The sequence below is a fragment of the Megascapheus bottae genome, chromosome 34 (assembly GCF_031878675.1).
Source record: "Megascapheus bottae isolate mThoBot1 chromosome 34, mThoBot2.hap1, whole genome shotgun sequence".
NCBI lineage: Eukaryota > Metazoa > Chordata > Mammalia > Rodentia > Geomyidae > Megascapheus > Megascapheus bottae.
The window spans coordinates 6,093,155-6,105,169 of NC_143542.1; the positions used below are offsets into that span (position 1 = coordinate 6,093,155).

The 12,015-nt window shown below is 57.8% G+C and overlaps 1 protein-coding gene across 5 annotated transcripts in view; it reads left to right on the top strand.

The window, feature by feature from the left end:
• Gtf2i (general transcription factor IIi) overlaps positions 1-12,015 on the top strand; it is a 49,220-nt gene that overhangs the window by 33,211 nt on the left and 3,994 nt on the right. For all 5 annotated transcript variants that reach the window (XM_090324142.1, XM_090324144.1, XM_090324143.1 and 2 more), the window contains 14 exons: positions 283-402; positions 994-1,059; positions 1,728-1,911; positions 3,458-3,516; positions 4,333-4,404; positions 6,103-6,286; positions 6,861-6,919; positions 7,264-7,335; positions 7,950-8,133; positions 8,340-8,398; positions 8,880-8,954; positions 10,667-10,768; positions 11,033-11,098; positions 11,557-11,740. In XM_090324142.1, the coding sequence (XP_090180268.1) occupies positions 283-402; positions 994-1,059; positions 1,728-1,911; positions 3,458-3,516; positions 4,333-4,404; positions 6,103-6,286; positions 6,861-6,919; positions 7,264-7,335; positions 7,950-8,133; positions 8,340-8,398; positions 8,880-8,954; positions 10,667-10,768; positions 11,033-11,098; positions 11,557-11,740 (1,486 nt within the window). The remainder of the gene's footprint in view (positions 1-282; positions 403-993; positions 1,060-1,727; positions 1,912-3,457; positions 3,517-4,332; positions 4,405-6,102; positions 6,287-6,860; positions 6,920-7,263; positions 7,336-7,949; positions 8,134-8,339; positions 8,399-8,879; positions 8,955-10,666; positions 10,769-11,032; positions 11,099-11,556; positions 11,741-12,015) is intronic.

Sequence of the window (12,015 nt, forward strand, 5' to 3'; positions counted from 1 at the left end):
GGGAGGCAGCGGGTGGCGAGTTCCAGGTCTTCCTGTCTCAGGACAGACCCCGTAAGGCCTGGGATGTGGCTCGGAGGGAGCGGCCAGCTTCCCCCCAGCTCTGATTCTGTGGCTGCCTTCCTGTAGAACGTGTTCTGGGAAAGCTGGAGGTGAGGTGTGAGCAGTTACTTGGAGAGAAAAGGGGACATGTGGCAGCTCAGGCACGTGCTGTGGTGCCGAGTGGAGCGGGCCGCGGCTGGCCCCTCAGCCGGCCCCCCACTAATGACCCCTTCCTCTCTCAAGATGACGACTATTCCCCACCCACCAAGAGACCAAAGAGCAGCGAGCCCCCACTGCCGCCGCCGCCGCCCCTGGCTGAGCCTGTCAATGCTGGCAAGCGGAAGGTGCGGGAGTTCAACTTTGGTGAGTCCTCCCGTCAGCTGCCAGCTTGCTTTTTTTGGGGGGGGGGGGTTGTGGGACTTGAACTCTGGGTGTTGTCCCTGAGCTTGGGCTCAAGGCCACCACCCTACTCCTCGAACCACAATGCCACCTTTGGTGGTTAGTTGTAGGGTGAGAGTCTCCCGGACCTTTGTGCCCGGTCTGGCTTTGAACCGTGGTCCTCAGAGCTCAGCCTCCTGAGTAGCTAGGATTACTGGCTCCATCTTGCTGTTCATTTTTGATCTGCTCCCTGCTGGCTGTGGATTGAAACACTTCTGCCTTGCCTGGGTTCACGGCCACAGCTGAAGCAGGCTACAGAGGCTCCTGAAGGCCTCGTGGGTGTCATCCCCCCCTTCCCCTCCTCCCCACACACACTGTGCCATCCATGCTTACTTTGTAGAGGTTTGGGGTTTTTGTTTTGTGGGCCTGAAGTTTCAGACATGTGACTGCTGGGCTCTGGCTGCCCCCGGGCACAAGTGGCCAGGAGGGGACCGGGGCTGGGGGTTTGGGTGGCCAGTCGCCTGAAGGTCATTCCACCATTGGTTATTAAGAACCACCTTTTCTGTCAATTTACAGAGAAATGGAACGCCCGAATTACTGACCTGCGTAAACAAGTTGAAGAGCTGTTTGAGAGAAAATATGGTAGGTGTAAATAAATGGAGTGATCGTATCATGTCTCTGTTGACGAGCATTTAAATGATGGGGTCACTGCTCATCGTGGGCGTGAGGGGCCGCACGGTCTGCCTCCCCCTCCCTGCAAGCGCTGGAGTACCACAGCTCTGAAGCCAAGTTCTGTGTGGTTCCATGGAACCTGCCACATCCTGCGCGAGGGTGGGCCCGGCCCTGCACACAGCGGCCTAACCCTCCCGGGTTGGCTGGCCTGGTAGAGGTGCCCCTGCCTCCTGCAGGGCTGGTGGCTTATGTATCCCAAAGGGAGCTTTATACAAACGCCAGCAAGAAAAGAAAAGGAGCTTGGGACGCCGGCCGCTTGTCTGTGGCCTGTGTGTGTGTGGGGGGGGGTGGGGGGGGGGGGCAGAGCAGCAGGCGCTGCCGTTGACTCAAGCCTGTCCTTGTCCAGCCGTGGGCGCCGCTGCTCCGCTGGGCCTTCCTCACTCAGGGCCTGCTGCCGCACTCAGTCCTGGCAGAACTGGTGCTGGTCCCCTGGCTCCTGGGGTGCCTGTCCTGGTTTCCATGGCTGCAGGAGTAAAGATAGAAGTCACACGGCAAAGAGTGGTGCGTGTTGGGTGATCATTCTTCTCCTGGCCTGCCTTTTAATGATGATCTCTTTCTTTCTCTTTTTATCCTTCAAGCGCAAGCTATAAAAGCCAAAGGTCCTGTGACGATTCCGTACCCTCTTTTCCAGTCCCACGTGGAAGACCTTTATGTAGAAGGCCTTCCCGAGGGGATTCCTTTTAGAAGGCCATCCACCTATGGCATCCCCCGGCTCGAGAGGATCCTGCTCGCCAAGGAGCGGATTCGCTTCGTGATTAAGAAGTGAGCCTGCCCTCCCTCTCTCCCTCTCCCTCTCCCTCTCTCCTTCCCTCCCTCCCTCTCTTCCTCTCCCTCTCCCTCTCTCCCTCCCTCCCTCTCTTCCCCTCTCTCTCCCTCTCTCCCTCTCCCCCTCTCCTCCTTTTCCCTCTCACCCTTTCTCTTCCTTTCCCTCTCCCCCTCTCTCCCCCTCTCCCCCTCTCCCTGTCTCCCCCTCGCTCCCCTCTCTCCCTCTCTCCCCCTCTCCTTCTTTCCCTCTCTTCCTCTCTCCTCTTCTTCCCTTCCTTTGTGCCAGTCCTAGGGCTTGAACTCGGGGCCCTGGGCATTATCTTTGTCCTGAGCTTTTGTGCTTAAGACCTATAGTGCTCTACCACTTGAGCCATAGCACCCCTTCTGGATTTTTCTTTTCTTTTATGGGTCATGGGACTTGAACTCTGGGCCTGGGTGTTGTCCTTGAGCTCTTCAGCTCAAGGCTTTGGCCCTACCCCTTGAGCCACAGTGCCATTTCCCCTTTTCTAGTGGTTAATTAAAGATAAGAATCTCAAGGTCTTTAATGCCTGAGTTGGCTTTGAACCTTGATCTTCAAATCTCAACCTCCTGAGTAGCTAGGATTACAGTTGTGAGCCACTGCACCCGGCCCTTCTGGCTTTTTCTATGTACATGGTATTAAGGAATCAAACCCAGGTCTTTGCGCATGCAAGGCAAGCACTCTTACCACTAGGCCACACTCCTGGCCCCCACTTTCAATTTTTTGGTGGCTAATTGGAGATAAGAGTCTCATGGACTTTGCTTGTTGGGCTGGCTTTGAACTGAGATCCTCAGATCTCAGCATCCTGAGTAGCTGGGATGGCAGGCAGGAGCCACCAGTGCTGGGATTTTTTTTTTTTTTTTTTTTTTTTTGCCAGTCCTGGGCTTGAGCTCAGGGCCTGAGCCCTGTCCTTGGACTTTCTCAAGGCTGGAGCTCTACCACTTGAGCCTCAGCACCACTTCCGGCTTTTTTCTATGTATGTGGTACTGAGGAATCGAACCCGGGTCTTCGTGCATGCTAGGCAAGCACTTTAACCACTAGGCCACACTCCCTGCCCTAGTGCTGGGATTTTTATTTTTATTTATTTTTTGCCAGTTCTGGAGCTTGAGCTTGGGACCTGGGCACTGTCCTTGAACTTTCTCAAGGCGAGCCCTCTACCACTTAAGCCGTAGCACCATTTCTGGCATTGTCCTGTGTTTACGATACTGAGGAATTGAACTCCGGGCTTCATGCATGCTAGGTGAGCACTCTATTGCTAGGCCACCTTTTAACTTTTTTTAATTGACAAATTCATATACATTTTCATCTTGCTTTTTTATATTGTGGGCAATCGATGAAAAAATCTGCAGTGTACAAAACCAGCATTTATAGAAAACACACATGACCCTGCAGGTTCGTGGACGTGATGAGTTGGTAGACGTGTGGAGGTGGGTCCGAGCCGTCTGAGGGACTGCGGGCCTCGGGCGGCGTGGGTTCCGGGAACGGGGTGGCCGCCACACACTCACTGCTCGTCTCTGCTTTCAGACATGAGCTGCTCAACTCAACTCGGGAAGACCTGCAGCTGGACAAGCCTGCCTCGGGGGGTACGTGTCCGTGTCCCCCCCTCCCCCACCCCCGTGCCCTCGCGTGCCTGTGCCGGGCTTACACTCAGCCTGTGTGGGAGGGGCTCCCTCTCCTGGCCACTCAGACTCAAGAAGAACCTGGGTGTCTTCTTATCCCTTCCAGAGTCAGGAGAGACCTGCCCTTTTGGGGTAGAGACTCTGTTAGCCAGCAGAGGGCCTCCACCAGCCACTACCCGTCTCCATTCTCGAGCACTCAGTACATGAGGCTTGCTAGTTCTTTTTTTTTTCCCTTCAGCCATGGGGCTTGAACGCTAGGCCTGGGCGCTCGCTGTTCCTAAGCTCTTTTGCTCAAGGCTAATGCTCTACCCCTTGAGCCACAGCACCACTTCCGGGCTCGTGCTGGTTCATTAGAGATAAGAGTCTCAGGAAGTTCCCGCCCCGGCAGGTTTCAGACGCCCTTCCACAGCGCGGTCTCGGCTCTTTACACCCCGAAGCCTGGGGAGGAGTAGTGTGCCCGTCCGTGCCTTTGAAGGAATACAGGCATGATTTGCTTTTAGTATTTGCTCTGGCATAATGGGGAGAGGCGATTACGTGAAAGGTACACCCTTCAAATTTGGGGTGAAGGAAGCACCACACGCCTGTCTCCCGACCTGTCGTTCAGAAACGTTCTGCGGGCTGCCCTTGAGTGAACAGCGCACTTCCTGATCTCCCGTTCTGTGGCCCAGTGACGGCTGTTTGTAGAGGGTGCACTGGGCTCTGGAGGGACTCGGGACGCGTGGTGATTCCATGGGGGCTGGGGGGTGCTGGCGCCGCTGAGCAGAGCCTGTTGTCCCCCAGTCAAGGAGGAGTGGTATGCCAGAATCACCAAGCTGCGCAAGATGGTGGACCAGCTCTTCTGCAAGAAGTTCGGTGAGTTCGGGACCTCTTATCGCATGCTCCCTTTTCTTCTCATTGACGCAGCTGGTTTTTGTTTGTCTGTTGTTGTGCCCACCCTGGGCTCTGAGCTTGGGGTCTGGTGCTGCCCTGAGGTGCTTTGCCTGAGGCTAGCACTGTGCCGCTGCATCCATAGCTCCTTTTCCAGCGTTGTGGTGATTAGTTGGAGCCGAGTCTCCTGGCTTCCTTGCCCAGGCTGGCTTTCAGTGGAGCTCCTCGGATCTCTGCCTCCTCACTAATGGCGACTACAGGGCCTGAGCTCTGCTGTGAAGCATGAACTCCACCCTGTCTGGCCACACTCGCTCATGGGAACTTCCAGGTCTCGTAGTGAGGTGGCTGGAACTGAACGCAGCCCACTCCAGAGACTCCCCACTCCGCTTCTGTAACGCTGGCTCTTCCTCCTCCCGTCGTGCTTGCTGAGTTTGTTATTCAGGGAGGGCTTGCCAGAATTAAGCCTCTTTTCCTATTCAGCAGACTGTTTAGACGTGATTCATACCAGGTGTGAGGCCAGCCCTGGCCTGGGCCCTCTCCTCTGGGCACACTTCCTCCCAGAGCTGGGCTTGGTGATGGGCTGGTGGCTGTCTGTCCTGTCCCCTGAGCAGGCAGGCGACGAGACACCTTCCGAGTGGAAGGAGAGGGACCCTTGAGCAAGGATGCCGAGGCCCCGTCTGGCGGGCTGGGCAGCTGCCTGCTCTTTTCTTCCTGATGCTGCGGCGTGTCTGTCGATCTGGGGTGGGACATACCGGACAGATCTTCAGCTCTGCCTTTTCTCCTTTCTGGTTGTTTCTGGAGTGGCCTCCCCTTTGCCCAGCAGGACCCTTGTCTTCCTGTTGGTGCTTTGTGGGTGCTGGGCTAGTGGCGACTCTGTGTAGCTCTTGGTTGAGGTGGGCTCTTGAGGACACCCCAGGCCCGGATGCTCGTTATCTCTGCCTCCCACGTAGCTTGGGTTTCAGGTGGAGCCCCTGGCACTGGCTTATTTGTATTCTAGTTCTAGTTACAGCCTGTGCAGATACTCAAAAGTAGGGAAACGTAGTTCAGTAAACCCCAGATGCCGGCTGTTGTGTCCTGCATCTCCTTCCCTCTTGTGCCTAAGCCAGTTTAGTGTGGGGGCAGGATGTCACTGTCCCTCTGGATTTTTTTTTTCTGCCAGTCCTGGGGCTTGAACTCGGGGCCTGAGCACTGTCCTTGGGCTTTCCTCAAGGCTAGAGCTCTACCACTTGAGCCACAGCACCATTCCCAGCCTTTTCCGTGTATGTGGTTCTGAGGAATGAAACCCACTGTGCATGCTAGGCAAGCGCTCCACCACTAGGCCACACTCCCGCCCCCGCTGTCCCCCTCTGGATCCTCTGTGTGGAATTCGGTGCATATTTAGCTCCAGTTCCTGCACTGAGATGGGACCACTCATGCTGCTGTCTTCTTTCTCATGCATGAACTCATTGCAGACAGTAGTTTTCTTTAGCAGTTGAGGCCCCAAAATTATGGGAGACTTAGCAGCAAAGTTCCACTGTGATGGCCAGCTTGAGCCAGGGACAACACCAGCTAGCCTTAACTAGGTGGCTGGGCGGCCCTGTATGCTACGCAGCTCTCCTGACTCCTTTTTCCGTCTGCTGAGGACGAGTCGTGTGCGTGTGCGTGCGCGTGCGCATGCGTGACTGCTCCTCATTGTTTCCCCAGCGGAGGCCTTGGGCAGTGGTGAGGCCAAGGCAGTGCCCTACCAAAAATTTGAAGCCCATCCGAACGACCTGTATGTGGAGGGGCTTCCTGAGAGCATCCCTTTCCGAAGCCCCTCCTGGTACGGGATCCCCCGGCTGGAGAAGATCATTCAGGTCGGCAACCGGATCAAGTTTGTGATTAAAAGGTAAGACGGTGTCTCTCCAGCCCTCGGACTGGCCTCGAGAGCCCCTCCCATCCCCGCCAGGGCTGTCAGGTGGCACGGCGTTTCTAGAAGCCGCTCGTCCCTGTGTGTGGTGTCCCTCAGTCCTCTCTAGTGTTGTGTGCCCACAGGACCTGTGGCAGGCAGCGAGCCGGCGAGACGCCATGTAGCCCCTTCTCGTCATTCCAGCCAGGCTGCTGCCGCTTTGTTGTTTCCCCTGGCTTTTTCACTCAAGGCTGGTGCTCTACCTCTTAAGTGCCACAGCTTGATTTCTAGCTGTTCTGGCAATTTATTGGAAACAAAAGTCCCAGACTTTTCTGCCCAGGTGGGCTTTGAACCTGGACCCTGCGTAGCTAGGTTTACTGGTGAGAGCCAGCCATGCTTGTTTACGCAGGCGGTGGCGTGGCTTGGAGCAGAGCCCTGGTGTTGAGTGCTGTGTTGTGGGCCTGTGAACTGTGGGTTTGTGGTTAGAGGAGGACAAGTGGCTGGTTTTCAAGACCCTTCTCCCCTGAAGTCCCCGCCGGGCACCGGCCATCCCTGACCCGCTGTGTTCCCACAGGCCGGAACTTCTGACCCACAGCACAACGGAAGTCACCCAGCCGAGAACAAATACGCCAGGTGAGTTGAAGGGCGGCGGGCTCTTCCCTCGGGCTTGGGAGTTGCTTGTTTTGCAACACCCCCACTCCCACCCACCCTCCACCCCCCACCCCAGTCCAGGCCTGCATAGTCCATGAAGTCGTGTGCGCTTGGCAGGTAGCTTGCCCTCATTTACATGCGTGCCCTATGTAAGTCACCAAAGCTGCCATGCCCCGCCCTCTGCCGAGGCCAGCCTGGCCTTTCTGCCTGCAGAGGGTGTACAGGTCCGGCACGGCCTCGCCTTCTGGGTCCCCGACCCACTGGAGAACAAGGGCCTGGCTCCAGGCTGCCCTGGCAGCAGCGCTCATCCGCCCTTTGCCCTCTAGTCAAAGAAGACTGGAACGTGAGGATTACCAAGCTTCGGAAGCAGGTGGAGGAGATCTTCAACCTGAAATTTGGTACGTGAGAGCAGGGCTTGTGTGTTTCTTTCCAGACAAATAGAGGCCTTGTCCTGAGCTCTGCACAGCTTCAGGCTGCGTCGTGCAGACTCCTTCCCGCTCTGCACCCTGGCTGTGAGCATTGGGACACGGCGGGCGCAGCCGAGTGTACTGGTTTGAATGTGGATTTGCTGAGCACAGTGTCCTGCAGTGCCGGCTGAGGAGGAGGGGGTGTCAGTGAACGGAGCCTCTGCGGGCCCAGAAGTGAGGGTGCAGCACTCGGGAGGGCCTTCCTCTCTCCCTTGTCTTAACTTGGTGTCCTTACTGATTGTGGTTTGCTGAGGCAGCATCTCACTATAGCCCATGCTGGCCTCAGACTCATTCTCCTGCCTCAGTTTCCATGTGTAGGAATGCAGACACAGCCCCACTCCACTTGTGCTTTTTTATGTGCGTCACTGGTGTTGGTTGACATGTGAGTCCTCTGCTGCTGGCCCTGGCCCAGAGAGCTCAGGGGAGCCGCCTGATGCCGTAGCTCATCTGGCCAGCAGAGCTGTCGTCTGGGGTGGGGAGGAGGGGGTCTCCGGTGCCGGTGGGTCCTGGGCAGTCTGTGTACCAGCTGCTGCCGTTCCCCACAGCCCAGGCCCTCGGGCTCACGGAGGCCGTGAAGGTGCCGTACCCGGTGTTTGAGTCCAACCCCGAGTTCCTGTATGTGGAGGGCCTGCCGGAGGGCATCCCCTTCCGGAGCCCCACCTGGTTCGGGATCCCACGCCTGGAGAGGATCGTGCGTGGGAGCAACAAGATCAAGTTCGTGGTGAAGAAGTGAGTGCCTCTGGGGAGCGCTGGGAAGCTGCCGGCCCCCGCCACGCGGGGCCTCCCGCCCAGGGCCGCCGCGTCCCGGGCAGGGGCCCGTGCCGCCTGGGGCGGGGTGTGCCATGCGTCCTTGATCCTTGTGCACCACGTGGAGGTGAAGAAGAGTCGTGGTCAGCCCACCCTGTGCTGAGGGCTCTTGGCTCCTTTCTTCCTAGGCCAGAGCTGGTTGTGTCCTACCTGCCTCCGGGAATGGCCACTAAGATAAACACTAAAGGTAAGCACCACAGCCGCTCACCACCCTGCTCAGCCTTCCTGTCCCAGCCAGCCTCCACCCAAGTGGCCCGTTGTCACCTGGCCGTGGCCTGGCCTCTTGGTCATCTCTCTTTTTTTTTTTGGTCAGTCATGGGGCTTGAACTCTGGGCCTGGGTGCTGTCTCTGAGCTCTTCACCTCAAGGCTAGTGCCCTACCCCTAGAGCCACAGCCCCATTTCCGATTTTCTGATGGTTAAGTGGAGATAAGAACCTCATGTTCTTTAGTGCCCTGGCTGGCTTTGAACCGTGATCCTCAGGTCTCAGCCTAAGAGGCTTTCCTATGTGCCGTCCTCCATTCCGGCTTTGACAGGCGTGTGGAGGATTGCATGGCCAGTTTCATTCTTCAGGTTTCCTCTGTGAAAAGTTTTCCTGCGTGCTTTTGAACAGCATTTCCTCGTGAAGTGTGCAGCAAGTGCAGTGAGTAACCGTGTGCTTGCTTTGCAGCCCTGCAGTCCCCGAAAAGACCACGCAGCCCCGGGAGTAACGCCAAGGTGCCTGAGATCGAGGTGACGGTGGAAGGTAGGTCTCGCAGCGCCAGCCCCGCCTCCGTCGGCACGGGGCGCAGCGAGGAGGGCGGAGGTCCAGGCTGGCCGGGGCCTACACAGAGACATCTGAAGTGAAAAGGCCGGAGTGAGGCCCGGGGACGTGCTGGCTCCGGGGCCCCGGACTGGACGATCCTCCTCCAGGCTCTGGAGCTGCCCGGAGACGATCTCACCAGTATGAGCTAGCAACTGCACAGATTGCAGCCTGCCACCAGAAAAAGCCAGGGCACTGGTGTTAGGTGAACTAGCTCAGGAACAGCACCGAGGCCTGAGTTCAAGCCCCAGGACCAGCACACACACTGTGATGGTAGGGTCTGGAGTCCACCACTCATGGAGCTGTGTAGGGAGGACATCCCAGGAGCTCGTGTGCCGTCCCAGCGGGCGTGGCCTGGCGTGGGGGGGCTGTGTGGACCTGGCAGGAAGCAGTGAGCCCTGAGTCCACAAGAGCACCGGGCGGCCTCCATCCTGACCTTTAGAAGGCCCAGCCTCCCTATAGCCCCCGGACACCAGGGGAGCCATGATGGTGCCATGGCCTGCCGGGCTCTGGTTCAGTGCCGAGTCCTGCAAGGAAGCAGCTGGTGGATAGTGCGGGTTGATGGAGGCCACTTCTGCTGCAGGCTTGGGAATCTTACAACCAGCCACTCGGGGTTGAGATCTGAGGATTGTGGTTTGAAGCCAGCCCAGCTGGGGAAGTTGAGTGAAGCAGCAGCTAGCTCAAGTGGATTTGTGATAGAGCTTCAGCCCAAGTGAGAGGGTGGGGCCCTAATTCCAGCCTCAGAGGACCTGACTGGAAGAGTCCATGAATCCTCAGTAGAGCTGGTGTGAGCCGAGCAGAAGCCACTCAGGCTCACTTCTGGGGACCTTTTCCATCTGTTTCTCAACTGCTGCTCTGTGCTGAGGCCATGTCTGTACTGGAAGCTCTGGCGCAGGGGTGAGGTGGGGGTACTCCCACCGTGATGTCAGCTCAGAGGAGGGGCTCAGCCCATCCTTCCTGGGTGTCCTGCCAGGCTTTTGTCTGACTTGGGCTCAGGAGGAGAGAGGATTTCGTAAGACGTGAGCAGTGCAGATTCTGTCCCAGAGCCAGGCCTCCAGGGGCACCTCCGTCACTCTCCTCCAGTTTGTGCTTAGATATAGGCTGACCTTGAACTCTTGATGCTCCTGCCCTGCGCCCTCTGCTGGGACCCCAGCCCTGCCTGTGCCCAGGCAGTGAGACTGGGGAGCGGGCAGGGTTAACATGCTCTCAGGTGTCTGCTCGGTGCTGGCCTCGCGTGGCTTCCTGCGGGCCTCATGGTGGGCAGTGGCGTTGTTTCTGCTGCCCACAACATAAGCCAGGCCCCAGGGGCCCAGGGGGGGCTGCCGTGGTCTCCCGTTTCTTGGGCTGGCTTGTCTGTGTTTCCACCGGTGGGCTCCCGCTGCCTTGCCCGGTCAGGCCTCGGCCCATCCCTGCCCCCGGTCTACGTGTGCTTGAGTCTCGTGCCCGTGTCCCTCCCTGGGGCCCCTGTGTGTCCCCTGTCATTGGGGACCTCCAAGGAAGGGGTGGGCTGTGGGTGGGCCAGCCAGGGGATGGCAGAGGTCTGTGCCCTTGCGGGACAACATGTCTGTGGATTTGGAGTTATGTCCTGGGCCCGGGAAAGCACACGCCGTGCGTGCGTCGCTGTGGTGACAGTGATCTCTTTTCACCTTCCCCAGGCCCCAACAACAGCAGTCCTCAGACCTCAGCCGTGCGCACCCCGACCCAGACCAACGGCTCCAACGTGCCCTTCAAGCCCCGCGGCAGGGAGTTCTCCTTTGGTAATTGATTCACCTTCCCTCCTTTGCGCCGCTCACCCCGGCCGGCGTGGGCCGTGCACCCAAGGCCCAGCGGAGCCGCACCTCAGCCCCCCGCTCCACCTCGCCTCCAGGCCCGGGCTTCCACAGTGGCCATGCATCCACCCGCTGGACCGGGGCCGGGGGCAGCGGGCGGGTTCCCCTCCCGCAGGTGCCGTTAGCGGTGTGGGTGGACACATGCGTGTGCCCTCCACTCCACACCACCCTACCCGTGTCCTCTCCCTACAGAGGCCTGGAATGCCAAAATTACCGATCTGAAGCAGAAAGTGGAAAACCTTTTCAATGAAAAATGTGGTAGGTTGTTTTTTTTCTTTTTAAAACAAAACATTATTTTGCTATGAGGTCATTTTTGGCATAAGAAAGCAGCAGAGCAAAGCAGTTCATTTCCAGTGGGGCGCGGGTGGCTCACGCTGTAATCCTAGCTGCTCAGGAGGCTGAGATCTGAGGGTCGCAGTTCAGAGTCAGCCTGGCATGAAACTGAGATTCACAGCTCCAGTGAATCATCAGAAAACCAAACTGAAACTATGGCTCAACGTGGTCGAGTGCTAGACGGGAGCCGAAGAGCTCAGGGACAGCGCCCAGGCTCGAGTTCAAGCCCCATAGCCGGCAAAAAAAAAACCAAACGTGCAGATGTGGACGATTCTTGATGCGGCGTGTTGTGAAAGACTGTTTTCTCACGCTAAAACGAGTGTGTTTTATAACACAGGCATTAAGATGGCTGATGCATTGAGCGTTGCTTTCCTCCATTGCAGGGGAGGCGCTTGGCCTGAAGCAGGCGGTGAAGGTCCCGTTTGCGCTGTTTGAGTCCTTCCCGGAGGACTTCTACGTGGAGGGCCTGCCTGAGGGCGTGCCCTTCCGAAGACCCTCCACCTTCGGCATCCCCCGGCTGGAGAAGATCCTGCGGAACAAGGCTAAGATCAAGTTCATCATCAAGAAGTGAGGGGCTGGGCGGGGCGGGGCCACCCCAGGCTGGGTGGGGCGGGGCCGGATGGGGCGGGGCGGGGCCGGGCCACTCACATGAAATGAGCAACTTAGTTCAAAGATAGGAAGGAGAACGCTAGCACATGGAGAGGTGGTACACTGGTGTCCGTCACGTCCAGCCAGCGGTTCAGGTTGCTTGGTTTTTACGCTGGTCCTGGAGCTTGAGGTCAGGCCTCGGGCTCTCGCTTGAAATTGATCCTGACTCTACCACTTGAACCACACATGGCTCC